General features: G+C 38.8%; 2 protein-coding genes across 6 annotated transcripts; both read right to left on the bottom strand.

Annotated features, from left to right (window-relative positions):
• Positions 1-466: 466 nt before the first annotated feature.
• On the bottom strand, positions 467-4,353 carry LOC135643693 (GDP-mannose 3,5-epimerase 1). Its single transcript, XM_065160977.1, has 7 exons — positions 4,140-4,353; positions 2,875-3,291; positions 1,809-1,902; positions 1,574-1,703; positions 1,349-1,481; positions 951-1,158; positions 467-869 (listed from the first exon to the last, which is right to left on the bottom strand). The coding sequence occupies exons 2-7, from the start codon at positions 3,288-3,290 to the stop codon at positions 714-716; spliced, it is 1,137 nt and encodes a 378-aa protein (XP_065017049.1). The 5' UTR covers position 3,291; positions 4,140-4,353; the 3' UTR covers positions 467-713.
• Positions 4,354-4,833: 480 nt separating this feature from the next.
• LOC135643691 (basic leucine zipper 63-like) lies at positions 4,834-13,988 on the bottom strand. 5 transcript variants are annotated; one of them, XR_010498340.1, is made up of 7 exons: positions 13,188-13,988; positions 9,734-9,806; positions 7,869-8,037; positions 7,491-7,560; positions 7,282-7,407; positions 6,502-6,681; positions 5,479-5,618 (listed from the first exon to the last, which is right to left on the bottom strand). XR_010498340.1 is itself a non-coding variant. In XM_065160975.1 (6 exons), exons 1-6 carry the CDS (start codon positions 13,599-13,601, stop codon positions 5,199-5,201), a joined length of 1,272 nt encoding a protein of 423 aa, XP_065017047.1. In that variant the 5' UTR covers positions 13,602-13,986; the 3' UTR covers positions 4,834-5,198. The 5 variants fall into 5 exon arrangements, 3 of the variants coding, with proteins under 3 accessions (XP_065017047.1, XP_065017046.1, XP_065017048.1); XR_010498339.1 differs by having other exon boundaries at positions 7,485-7,560; positions 13,188-13,985; XM_065160975.1 differs by lacking the exon at positions 6,502-6,681 and having other exon boundaries at positions 4,834-5,618; positions 13,188-13,986.
• Between the last annotated feature and the right edge of the window lie 599 nt (positions 13,989-14,587).

The raw sequence follows: 14,587 nt of genomic DNA, 5'->3' as shown, positions 1-14,587 counted from the left end.
AACTACCTGTGTAGTTTCATTATATGGTTTTAAAGCTGCATCGCTTTTGAATATAAAAAATAGAAGGACAAGGAAAATTATCGCTAGCCGACATCAAACTCCTTCGATGGAACATCCGAGAGACTTGTTTCATAATGTGGCACCACGTGGATACAGATCAGCATAAAACATATTCGTCGTCGGATATCGAGTTGCAAGCAGGCAAGCGACAACTGCTGCTTAGGCCTTCCTCACCTGTCGTACCGTACCAACCAATGAAACTAAAAATGGATCCCGTGATCTCAACTATGTCCATCATACATACTTGTTGTTTACCCTTACTTACGGTGGAGTGCTCGTGGTGGATTTGTTTCATTATGTTCCTTGTTTTTTGTCCATTTGGCTCAACTGGGCACTTCAGATTTGAGAAAAGGGAAGCAAGGAAGGAATGAAGAGTGACATGCTTCATAACTGTACAAACAAATCAGAGCTCAAAAGAGGAAAATTTCCGATTAACAATTCGTTTATTCTCATATAGAGGAAATAAGGTCATGAAGGCTAACAGGAAAGCCTTTGGTAGAGCCATTCTTTCCTCAAACAGAATCATAATATGCTTAGAAAAAAACCTATTCTGTATGACATGAAACAGGCCACAAATATTGAATTCAGCTCAAATAAATGAACTCCATACTACCCCTTACAGGCGACAAAAGTAATGCCCAAGCTTTCCAATTTCATTCTTTTCCATCAGCTGCACGAAGTGATCCCAGCTGCACAGGTGCTTGAGTTCCCACCACCTTTGATGAACCATAGATTGCTGTATCAAGGCCCTGGGACTTCTCCTTTTCGATTTGTTCCTTGATCCAGAAGTATGTGATCCTCAGCCCATCCTGTGGAATTACATGGAAAAGTTCAAGATTTGCATTAGCCATGGTGGTCTGCAAGAATGAAGGACTGGATTAATCGAGTACCTTCAATTTCATAGTTGGAGCCCATCCCAGCTTCTCCTTGATCAGAGTGTTGTCTGAGTTTCGACCACGAACACCCTCTGGACCGGGAATGTGATGGATGGGAAGCTTCTTGTCCTCAAAGCTAAGAACAATTTCCACCATCTCATTCATGCTCACCATTTCATCACTTCCAATGTTCACCGGCTCCCGAAAGTCTGACTTGGTCAATCTGATACATAAAAACAGCAGATTGATAAGTGGCAATAACCGAGTGATAGATATCTCTTTTGAACAATGCAGCAATCTTTACATTGCTGCCTTTTACTTCGGTAGCAGAGCTACAAACTTCTTTCGTTCGCAGTCTGGAAAGAACAAACCAAACAAAACATCGTGGCTGATAGCATTGCATCAATAATTACCTTAAAACACCTTCCACACATTCATCAATGAAAGTGAAGGATCGGGTTTGCAAACCATCACCCCACATCTCAAATCTATCCGTAGAAGTGAGAGCCTTTCTGCAGAAGGCAGCAGGTGCCTTCTCCCTTCCACCTACAATGTAAAAAGAGCATCAGATGTTGCCGAGCAACCAAAGAAAAAGACATAGCTATGATTTCTTTGACAGACTACCACTTGTGGGTTACCTTTCCATGTTCCAAAGGGGCCATATATGTTATGGAACCGGCCAATGCGACATTCGATACCAAAGTCCTTGTTGTAGTGCTTGCACAACTCCTCTGTTGCCAGCTTCTCCAAACCATAAGCATCTTGAGGCTACGGACAACCAGTTTTTAGTACATGACATAGAGTTTAGATTACATGCCTCAACAGATAACTTCACCATCTAATACCCATGATTTCTGATATTTCAGAACTAACCTCAGCAGGCCAAGCATCAGACTCCTTCAAACTAACATTTGTCTCCAGCTGCTTGAATTCAGGATAGATGCAAGCACTGGAAGCATAAAAGAACCTGCAAGCCATCATTGTGAACACTCTTTATCACCCTCAACTTTTGCAAAACCATGAAATATAACAAAATCTCCAAGAGACCATAGGGTCTACTATCAATTAGAACATAGCCCCTTGCATTTTAGTTATGTAAAATGAAGACATCAGCGCAAGAAAAATTAGATTAATTTTCAAAGATTGTCAGATGAACAACTGCAACAATCTCTTATGCTTTTTATTAGAATAAATGGACTTCAGAAAAAAAAACTTGATAAATGGTGTAATATTTTTACAATATGTGCTGAATGTGATTATTTTGAAGAATTAAATTAGCAAAAGTTAAAAGACGTCATGTTAACTACGTCCACAATAGCATGGTATTTCAGGAAAGTGTATGTAAAAGCTTAGACAATTGTCTTTCACCTACTTGATTATACAATTGTCGTTCATTTTGTCTTTGAACTTTTATCATACTACATATAATTATCTGAAGATGCTTACAAGCACCCTCGAAATGAATTCAAAGGTTCTGTGGGATCATGTGCATCTCTGCAATTTTTCTGGAGTATGCAATGTCAAAACATAACCATCGTCTATCGTCTCTGTTAACACAAAGTCTATGTCCTTCAAAATAAGAAGCAAATTTCAGTGAACTTGAAATTGATGCATGTAAAATTAGCTCAAAGCACAAGCAGATTCCACTTTGTATAGTATATCTTCATTTCATGACAATTCTGAACCATTTTTATCTGAAAAACTTTATCATGTAAATCAAACTTGATGTAGATGTAAGTTAGATAGCTGTACAAAAGCAAACTTCTCGTTTGCCATTTATGATCCAGAACCAGAAATTAAATTGAAGAAAAGCTAACTATTCAGTTAACTTGCAAGATAGTTTGAAGTTGTCACAAAAGAAAAATTAAAAAATTAAGACAAACTGAGCAAAAATCTACACGATACAGAGGAAAGATATAAGAAGTAGAGCAGCACAAACCTTTTGACACCATTGATTCTTGCAGCTTCAAGCATGTTAAAGCTGATCATAGTATTATTGTACATGATGACAGAGTGGTTGGACTGGATGAAACCCATTCCTCCCATATCAGCAGCAAGGTTGAATACATGGTCAGCGCCACTAGTGACCTTGAGGCAGTTGTCCATGACCCTTAGATCGACGAGATGGAACTCATGGCAGAACATGTCTTCGGTCATGTGCTCATTCTTCTTCCAATCGGAAGCGATGATATAGTGTCCCTCACTCTTCAAACGCCTCGCGATGTGGGAGGCGATGAAGCCTCCGGCACCGGTGATGGAGATTCGGAGCTTCTCGTAAGGCCAATATGGTTCCCTCTCCAAGTTCTCGTAAGTGTAAGCACCATAAGCGGTTCCCTCATGCCCGGTGCTGCCCATCCTGCACCATTTGATGAACTTGCAGTTATATTTCATGTTTCTTTTCAGAATCACATCAAAACATCAAAGATGGACAACAGGAGCCAAAATTATGTAGAACAACAACAGTATCAATAACGTGAAACTGGCAAATAGAGATCAAAAGAAAAGATTACACTACTTATATGCTCAACAGTAACATGGTAACAGAAGAAATTTCCATGAGAAAAGAGTGGCTAAAATCCACATTGAGAATTCCCCAACGACCGACAAGCTGTCCGACTTTGGGAAACTATGATGATAAACCACCAATATAGAAAAGTCACCTTGGCATTTAGTTGAACACTAAGAACCCATAATTAACCAAAACAGAGGCCACCACGAATCAACAGGGGAAAACGTACATTCAACCTGTATAAAACACATTATCTTATAGAGAAACTTAGGGTTGATGAAATCCAACCTAACTAGATCCATGAATTAGTCCCAATTAGAGTAACTCTAGATCGTGCTTCCTTACTACTTCAATAATTGATTCGAATCAAACCTGTCACGGCCCATGAGGTGGGAAAGAAACAAAGAAAACAAAAACAAGAACTTGATCTTTTTGTTCTACTTCTTATTTACGGAAAATAAACTGCTTGAAATGTCAGCAAATTGTCATCAAAGTTCAAGCTTTTCGACATGAACATCATGAACAAGGTGCAACTATTTCCCCTCTTGACCATTCTGAGATTTGCAGTCATAACAAGAAAGTTACATCAGATCTTATTTTAAAGAAACAGGCAAAAAACCATATAATTCCTAAATCTTCATGCAATAATCCAATAAACGGATTATAAGATCAAGCGATTCCAAAAAGAATGGTACCTGGGGAGAGCTTTCGACGGGGGAGATGGGAAGCTCACGAGGAGGAGGAGATCTACGAAGCGTTTGAGTTCCTACCCTTTATGACGTCAAGAAATTGGAGAGTGAGAGAGAAATGATCCAATAGAGAAATATATGAATTGTCTCGATGCAGGTAGCACCGACGGGAGGTCGAATCTTCTGCTTTCCTCACGCATGACGATCGATTGTTATTGCGCGTGCAATAACGGGAGAGGAGGAAAGGATCCCATCCCCTGTAACGCGCATGTTGCGTACGTAGAATTCCTACGCGGTATTGCAAAGTGTCTGCTTTCATGTTTTGTCGGATCTTGTGGCTACTCAGTCAACCGCCGTGGCTATGCCATCAGGGAGCGTAGCGACTGCGCGTACGCATTCCTAGTGGGTGTCGGTAGAACGCGCAACATTTCTTCTCTCTCTCTCTCTCTCTCTCTCTCTCTCTCTCTCTATATATATATATATATATATATACACACACACACACGCACTTGCAATTCCCACTGAACTCCATCCAGAGAAAGCAAACCGACGGAGAAAAGTCACACTGTGGAAGAAGCCGATGTTGATGAGAAAACAGGTGATTGTGAAGTCTTGAAGTCTTGAGAGTGCAAATTTTTAAAGCAACACTTGTTGCAATTAGGCAATTAACTAAGAGCAATGTAAGGCATTACAAATTAAGTTAATCTAAAGCAGAACATTGTGATTACGAGGACATTTTACATCATAATTTTTTGGTGCCAAATAAAACAGCTTTTATAGGTACATCAAAGTAATGCTAGGATAGTATGCTGCTCACATGAGCATGTGATTGTACATAGGAACTACATTTGATAATCTAAGCTTGTATGCCACGGAGGGAATTGGACTCCATGTCAAGCAACGACGTGGAAAATTGAAGAACTGGCTTGATATAACTCATGAACACCACAAACAGAGCATAAAAAGTGGTGCCTTTCATGCATCCGAGATGACAATGGAAGCAATTTCCTGCCTCCGTCGTTGGGCTAACAAGATAGCATTGTGACCAACAGTTCCAGAACTACGTTATTCCTGGTTCTTGTTGTGAAGAGTGGCCTCAGGATCCCATGCAACAGCATCCACCTGCACCGGCGTGCAGGGACTGCGTCTTCTGCAGATCCGATTCTGAAGGTTCTCCAAGCTTGCCACCCGTTTCATGGAAGCAGCTCGATTCCTCTTCCCTCTGGCTGCAGTCCCATGTGTGACATCTTTGATCAGTGACGCAGAGGCAAGTTCCAGTAAGCAAGTGTTGGACTTCTTGTCGTGTGCCAAAGCCTGGGAGAAGTGAGTTGGACTATCTTGGATTACAACAGCAGTATCAGAAGTGGCATCAGATGAGGAGTTCCCAGTGCAGGGCATGTTAATCGTTGAAAAGGGAGAAAGCGCCCGAGAAAGTGGAGGACTCTTGCCGGTTACCCTACCTAAGGTGTCCTCTGCCATCTTCACCTGAAATGCAGAGATGAGAGCTTGGAGTAGCATCAGCTCACAGCTAAATATTCACAGCTGATGAGATTGTTAGATTGATAAAAGAATCTATCACATAAGTTAAAAAGTGATTGTGCTTTCCACTTGTCCGAATATATTTGAGAGTGCTCTCAACTGTACACTATTTGAAATGACACACAACAAATACTAATTACCTTACTGTTGTATCAATAAGGAATCTGTATCACCCAGGTGATTTGAAGTATTAGCTAAACAACATAAGGTGACAAATAACATAGGAAGAACAGATGACATGACCACTTACAAGATTGGGACGGTCTCAACCACTTGCATTAATTGGATCAAATACGATGAGACGGTATTAGTATATAATGCTTAATTCATGACATTCAACAAGCAATAGCTGCCAATTTACCTCTTACCCTGGCTACTAATAAAGAGATCAACTAAAACTCACAATTGTGAATATCTTACAAGACTTTGCTCCACTTTGCACCATCCCATCCAACAACATTTAGAAAGGAACTTGGTCCTATTAAAGCAGTCATATATAAGTTCATAAGTCCTGTCCTTAAGACCTTTTAGCACCAATTAAAGGAACATCAAGTTCTTAATTTGTAATTCATGTCATGCAGTCATTGAAAAGGAGTATTTTCAGAATAACTTAAAAATCCTGTCTTATACCTAAGACTAATTTAGGCAGTCAATATTAGATTATTTAGCGTTCAGCTAAGTAAAACTTGACCCTTCTATTTGCTAAAATATTGACTCACAAAGCACAAAGAGAACTACTTAAACATAAATAAACCTGAAATAAAGAAACCCCATAGAAAAAAAAAAAAACCTAAAAGACATCTTAGATCAAGCAAACACCCACACAAACCTGGTCAATTATCATCGGCTTCAACAGATTGCTTCAGATTGATGATTAGTTGTGATTGAGGTCTTCTCTTTGCATTGGGTATAAATATGGCATAAATGGAGGTCAAATGCCCACCTCTCATGAGGCTTATGCAGCCTAATTAATCAAATGGCCAGCAAATGGAATGAGGCAATGTACCACCTGCATACCATAGTTGCTTCATATAATATTAGTTAGATCGATCAAAAAGTCAATCTTTACCATATTAATTTTTCATAGAGAGCCACCACTTGAGCTAACTTAATTTGTTCATGATAGCCATATGATTCCAATCATTCAAAGAAGTTAGCATTTAGAAAAACTTCCATGAGGGAGTATAGAATATAGGATGAATCAACTAAGGAAAAATAAAGAGCTCTCCCATGTATGGTAGATAACCAACTAATAACCTCATGGATTAATCTCATCTTACAGACACTTGCCCTGGTGCGAAGTTGATTCGAGCAAGTGAATGTGAACAGAACTTATCACTTTGCAATTAAGCTCCATTCTTCTTTACTATATAATCTTGAAAACATGTACATTTAACTCTTCTTCCTATTTAGTCTATAATGAATCAGACGATGAAATCAATTCTGTTACTACTTTCAAAGACTTGAACAAGATGTTATAATTCTTCAGTAATAATATCCTCAAGCCTACTAATGAAAATGGCCATGTTAATGTAAAAGGACAAAAAATTTAAAATCTTCTACATCACTCGATAGTTGAACATATGCGTAAGTGTGACAAGTAGCTTACCTTGGCTTTCAAAGTTTCCACATCTGCTTTTAGTACCCTGTTATCAGCAGCAGCTTCATTGTACTTCTCGTTCATGTTAGTAAGACGCTTTAAAAGTGATGAGTTCTCAACTCTCAATTGTGAGACCTAATGAAAAATGTCATTAGTTGATAAGATTCCTCATCTTCTAAAGATACAAAAACAACTGACTAATTAAATGATACTTGTGCCTCAAGCTCATTCAGATGTTCTTGTTTTCTCCTTCTTGAACGTCTTGCTGATTCTCTATTTGAAAGCATCCTGAGCAAGAAGCAGTTGAAGTTCAAAACCAAATCCCAGTAGATATAAAGCATCAAAAAATAGACCTGCAGTTGTTTCCCAAACAGATTATGCAACAACCACCATTATTCTATGTCTTCTAAGCTTTTAAATAGTCTTAATAAAAAAAAAATCTTTCTGAGCAGTTTTCTTTAAAAATCTCAACACAACACAAGAATAGATCCTTTGGAAAAACAGATGACACAACAAATATAGATGAATTCTGAAAGACCGACTCCCAGTAGCAACATGAATGAATGCTTATTAAGTTCTTATCTCGAGGTGTTTACCTCTTCATACGTTTCATATGCACACCATCTGCATTCTTAGTTGTATCTGCCTCCTCCTCAAGTTCATCATCGTCTGACAGATGTGTGGTTGATCCACTGGCAACTGGCTTCCCTGAGATAGTTGAGTTCTTCATTTCAGTAAAAGATGGAAGCCCAGTAGATCCACTATCTGCGATGCATAGCACATGAAAACCACTACCTAATCATGTGACAGTAAATGCAATAGAAAAGAAATATCTGAAGTTATAAGGCATATCCATCCTCCATAGTTGTTATGAGAATTTGATAATCCAACAACCATATAAGCAAAGCTTTAAATATCAGGTTAGTGCAGATTTTGATTACCTACTGGTCTGCTAGCAGTACATTGAATGGTTTTTGTCACCTATATTGCTTAGTATCATTGAATAATGAAAAAGATAAAATGAGGCTTTATGTTTTGATCCTGATACTTTGTTGGACTGATATAAACTGATCTGTTGAGATTTTGAAATCTTGCATGTAGGTTTGGTGAACCATGAATTTTTTGTTTATGTAAAAGTGTAAAAAAGTATCCATCCCCCAATTGGAGGAATAAATTGGTAAACTTTCAACATATTTTATATTGACTAACCACAGAAACATGTAACTTTAGTAATCAAGAAATATTTATCATTTAAAGCATCCACCACGAATCCAATTTAAATTTAGCATTTGCCTAGTAATAATGACAATACCTACTACTGCAGAGTGCTACCTTGAATCAGATAAGTATGCACGAATTATAGTCTAAGAAAAAAGATCTCTAGAACACCATATAATTTCTAGCTACACATTTTCCAATGGTTTTGTTTCATCTTGATAATGCATCCTTAAGCATTCCTCAAAGCCTCAATTAGAATTGATATGCTTCTTACCCTGGTTGCTTAAGCCTGTTTTTATTTTCTCATATAGTGTTCATCTAACACATTTGTTACTTCCCTTGGTTTTTGTTCAATAATAAACCCAAAGGAGAAGGTTTTGACCTAGAACAAGAAGAAATTTTGATCTATTTTTCCCTCAGATTAAACAAACTGAAGATTTGGCCTACATTAGAATCATTTGTGAATGCTGTATAAACATATGTGAGAAGATACTAAATTCAAGTGGTGCTAATGCAAATACCAATTCTAGAGAAGAAGTCACCTTAGTGGGATATCAGGATATAACCAAAACCTAACTCAACATGCAAGCATGTTTTGTGAGGCATGTTCATCCTTGCGCATGTTACTGATAATATATTCTAAGCCAATCGAGTCCTACAACTTTCATCTACATATAGAAGAAAAATTCATAGCATGATAGCATTATCATCAATAAAATGAAAATTTTCAAAGCTTCTCCAAACTGTGTTTCCTGGACATATAATAAGGTACATGTGGATGCATCTGTATCTTTGCTATCTTGAAACCAAGTACCATTGTCTTCGGAGACTGCTTGATGTTGACTTATGAGTTATGACAGTTGTAAGAACTCCAACAGCATTGTTACTTTCTCATTAGTTGCTCATTTGATAAGTGAAGTTCACTTCAATTATATACTAGCAGGAAATTGTGAAGACCTCGAACATTTTTAATCTTAAATATAAAATTTGTGTATCTCCTAAATTGTTGTTTCTGCTCATCTTTTGTTATCAGTCACTGCAAAGTAAATTACGTGACTTTTTTTTCATATATGTCAAAAACAAAAGGGAAAACAATATACAGTACAAGGAGAACTCCAACGATATCCTACTTGAAAATGTAACTGGGTTTTTAAAAAATAATTAAACAAAAAGAAAAAGAAAAACACTTACAGAACCTAACAATATTGGTGTATGTAAAAGCTACTTGTATGCAGTATTATACCCCTCGTAGGTGTCTGAGATCCATACTGTGAAGAATCTAAAGCTGGTGAACTTGGGAGATCTGCATTAGAACTCTGAAAATATAGCAAACCAGAAACCATGATGTGGATATTTATTTGACTTAAATTTGTAGCTGCAATGGAGGAAAATGTGATAAGAGAAAATTATTTGACAAATACTCTATGGCTGGACAGGCACCTGTCATACAGTTGCTTAAAAGAGACAACAAGTAACAAAAGAACTTTGAAAAAACAGCATAGAAGAAAACAAAAAATGAAAACCCACTTGGTGGACATTTAAACAAAGCAAAGAAGAAATCAGGTATTCTTTAACCATTTGTTTTGCATTTATTTGCGATAATCTGGGTTGTAACTTAAAAATAAATGTTGAACTAATCTTAGAGTCTACAAAGACTAAATAGGTAGATAGTAAGAATGATATTTCTGTTGCTTGGTGCCCTGAGTGCCTCGCACAACCTCTGGGAGAGGCGTTTCAATGAAGCATCGCCTAGGTGCTTGCCTGAGCCCAGTCACCGAGGGGCTCGGGCGAGTGCTCGAGTGAAGAATGGGTCGGGTTCATGCTTGGTTCGATTGAACATGCAAGTTGGTTCAATTGAACCAACTAAAGTGCCCTAACACAAAACCCACCACCACCCCCAAAGCTTGTCTTTGAAGTATAACCCTACATCCGAAGCTTCCTCTATCGTCGCCGCTTCCGTCTGAAGCTTCTTCTGCCACCACCACCTTCGTCCGAAGCTTCTTCTGCCACTGTCTTCATTTGCAGCTTCCTTTGTTGCTGCCACTATCTTCGTCTGCAACTTCCTCCTCCGCCGCCATCACCTTCGTCCGCTACTTCCTCCGCCACTACCGCCTTTGTCCGCAGCTTCCTCCATTGCCCTCTCCTTCCCCACCTTCCTTCATAGCCACCGGTTACTCTTCTCCTTCCCCCACCTTCTTCCATTTATATTTTTTATATTTTAATATTTTGAAACGCCTCACTTCGCTCAGGCGAGAGCCTATGTGTTTTAGGACCTTGGCGTCTTTTGGCGTCTAATGCTTTTAAAAATACTGTTAGGTACCATTTTACACATATTATTTTTTATTCCAAGAGATTACATCCATAACTACAGGGGAAAACACTCAATGTAGTTACAAATGAAAGATAAACATGAAGAATTTTTCTACTATGAGAATATGTAGTAGATATGGTAATTTTCAGTATAGCTTAAATAAATATTCCAAATGTTTCTCTACGATTCATCTTCCATTGGTACAAGATTTGGCCCATCAGAGTTTTATCTAATAGTTAAGGTAAAAACAGACGATAGAATACCTAAAGATGGATTTAGAGTATATTCATCACAAAAGTTACAATGTGACATAACAAGCTTGAATTTTTCATATCTGCCAAAGGATTCCAAGTGTTCTTTGCAAGATCTATTTTCTTTATTCTTTTTAACAAAGAAAAATTGTAATCGTCAGGTCTGTCAATGCAATGAACCAATCATTTAGTTTTGAAATGTTTAGGATTAACATCTTGTTTGGCTCAGACCCATGATGCAAAAAGTAGATCCCAAAACCAGTGGCATTGGTCATACTTAAACATTAAAATATTCCAAACTAGTCACTTATATTGATAAAAAAAGGCCAACTAGTTTCTTTATATTTAAAACACAGTTTAAAATCTCACCTATATTAATTTTAATAAAAAAGTGGTTTGGGCTTCTTGTTTTTTTTATTTAAGAGCAAGAATGTCCTCTTGAGCTCTATCACTTCCCATCTCCAACGGAAGACCGAAGGAGGGAAGGAAAGGATGCTAGAGAAAAGCAAAGAAGAGTACTGTAGAGGTATGTTTTTTTTGACTTGCCTGTTCCGTTGGTACAAAAGTTATTCCAACAGCAGGTGGTTCCCTGTGCCACCAGAATTTGGAACCCCCAGTCAAGAATGGAACAAATTATTCCAACAACAGGTAATTTCTTGTGTCACCAGAATTTGGAACCTTGCAGTGAATTGCTTATAAGTAAATCTTATTATGCATATCACAGGTTTTTCTCAATTGGCACGTGTTCCATGCAATAAGTTGAAAACATTGGTAACCACATAAATTAGTAACCAAACAAACATAATGTGTTTGTTCTTTAGCCTTTTGATTGAGATCTCAAGGCAGCAATCACATTAACATAATTGCAACATGAAAGCATTACCTGAGTTTATTGTCATTGACCACTCAATTAACTTGCTCGCACATAGCTCAAATGTGATCAGAATGTACCTCACTCCTGATGTACCTTGGCCTTAACCTCACCTAACTCCTTGGTATTGTTCTGATATATGACCTTAGTTAGCATACAAATACTGATGGAGGAGAAATGGAATTAAAACTTGAAAGTGACAGGTCAAAAATACCAACAGGGAGATGTACAACCTACACCAAATATTTCCAAGGGAAACACCAAAAGAGCAACTATGTAACACTTGCTGTAGCCATGACTCAGGTTTGAAGTAAATGTTTCAGTTTTCATTTTGACCACAGCCACAACTTCAAAGTCACACATTTTTAGTTTCTCTGGTTTCAATAGTTCCAGATAAAACAGTTCCAACCAGAAAGTCGAAAAGAAAATTGTATATGACAAAGAAAACAAAAATAACAAAAGTATCTAGAGAAAAATGTTATGCAACATTCCAAAAATCAAATGCATCATTGTCACTATGGTGTTCAGTGGTAGTAGGGTGAGAATAAATAAATGTATAAAAATGGTAAAAGATATTAAAATCAATTTAGTGATCACATATCTCGATTGTCATGCATATCTAGTAGCAATAACTAGATTCTGTCACCAATATATTCTTCTAGAAGTCAATAATGTTTAAAGAGAAAATTTTGGTTTGAAGCTGAAAATATATGGATAAATTGCAAGTTATTTGTGTTTATTACTTAGTTTAAAATAAAATTGAAATAATTGAAACCTTTAATTCCTTACAGCTGTTTTCTTAGACACTAGTGTTTATGATTTTGGGGTTATATCCTAAATATTAAAAAAGTTCTACTGTGCAGCAGGCCAGATCTCCACTACTGTTTATGGAGATTAGCTGACAGTAGGGTTTGACTCAAACATGAACTAACGTTTTGTAAGTCAATTGACAAAATTAAAGTTTAGAAACCCAACAAAAACTTTCACCAAAGTTAAAAGACTAGTGGCGTAGCTTAGATCGAACTAGTAAGGATAGGACCAAGACAGAGAAAATTCTGGAACTGCTAAAGCTGAATAGTTTAGGATGAAACTGTCTAAGATTCGACAATACGCTGAAGTTACCCATCAGTTTGCCAGCAAAATCTTCCAAGGACAAGGCCCTGAAGTGCTTTGAACAAGATGAAGGCACTCGGTCATAGCAAATTAACATTTGGTAATTACCCAAGAACAGAAATTTCCAGCTAGAAAAGGAGGGAAGAAGTACCCGAGACATGGCAACTGCGGCGCAGCACAGATCAAGCTTCCGCTTCAGAAGCGAGGCGTACTCCTGTGGATCGACGCCAGCGAAGGGATTGGATGGCTGATCATCGACGGAAACAGGGGCCTCGATCTCCATCATCTCACCATCCTGCACCGCTCCACCGCAAGGATCAGAGGGAGGAGCACAGGAAATAGACTTAGGGATGTGATCCGGAGTCGGGCTAGGGCTGGTAGGGGCGGCAACAACGTTCTCCAACTGCCATGCCAGCGGGCTCTGATTCATCGCAAAGCGTGGCCCTTGATGGTCGTCGCCGTCCGCTGGTGTCGGTGCGGCGAGGGAGGAGGCCCAGGCATCGTCGGAGATCTTCATCGCCCACTCCATCTCTCCTCTACACCTCTGAATCTCGCTAAACAACATCAGAATTGGGCATCTCAATCATTTACTATAGAAGAAGGAAGAGGAGACGGCGGTTTTTGCTTTGGTTGGTTCGGTTTTGGGAGGCAATTTATAGGGGAGGTTGGGGAAGGAGGCGAATGCCAAGAACAATCGAAGGAGTTTCCCATAAACACCCCATGTCTTGCAAGTGGCACCATTGGATAGGAATGCTGGTGGTGCCATCAGAATTCCTTGGTTCGACAGGCGTGAGCACAAATTACAACAGCACAAGCAACAGTTCCAAGGCTCAATTCTCCATCTTTTGTTCTTTCCTTGTAGCTGAATTATTTGATGTATGTAGTTCTCTTTGTTTTGTGGTTTCTTGGGATGTGGAGGAATACGAAGTGACCCAACTTGCCAATAAGATTGTGGCAGGGAAGGACTCGGGGGGGTTTCTGTCAAGGCAATAAAAAAATGATTTTTTTGGTGAGGGCCCACCGAGGAGATCTTTTTCAAGGCAGACATTGTTCCTGATCAGGAGCTGATATTTTATTGGGCATTTGGATAAGGGAGCGTCTGATGGCCACGTCGGTTGATGTCCTATCACTTCACTCATATCCACTCAGGAGAGTCATATAGATATGCACATGTACGTCAAGATTCTGTCCAACGAATCGACGCAGGAACCGTGGCCCATCATCCACAGTCATCTCTGTCCGCAGCCGATCAAAAACCCATCACTCTACAGGATCTGCTGCAATAGCCGGAGAGGGATAGCCTCTCGGAGCAACGGGGTCCACCGCCGGACTATCCGACCAATACGTGGCAGAAGACTGTTGCTTCAATTGGTGGCGACTGTCTTAGAGCCCACATCATCTCCTCCGTCCAAAATCTACGAGATTCTATCCAGACCAATGGAATGCTGCCACATCAGCAGGCGGCTTTTGGGAGAAGGCGATGGCTGAGAACTGATCCCAAGTAAAACCGTGATAGGACCAGATTTTAGTATGTGTAATAATAATTTCATA

This window comes from Musa acuminata, chromosome BXJ3-7 (genome assembly GCF_036884655.1).
Source record: "Musa acuminata AAA Group cultivar baxijiao chromosome BXJ3-7, Cavendish_Baxijiao_AAA, whole genome shotgun sequence".
Classification (NCBI taxonomy): domain Eukaryota; kingdom Viridiplantae; phylum Streptophyta; class Magnoliopsida; order Zingiberales; family Musaceae; genus Musa; species Musa acuminata.
Note: the sequence above shows the minus strand (reverse complement) of the source record. Positions and strands in the feature narration are given on the sequence as shown.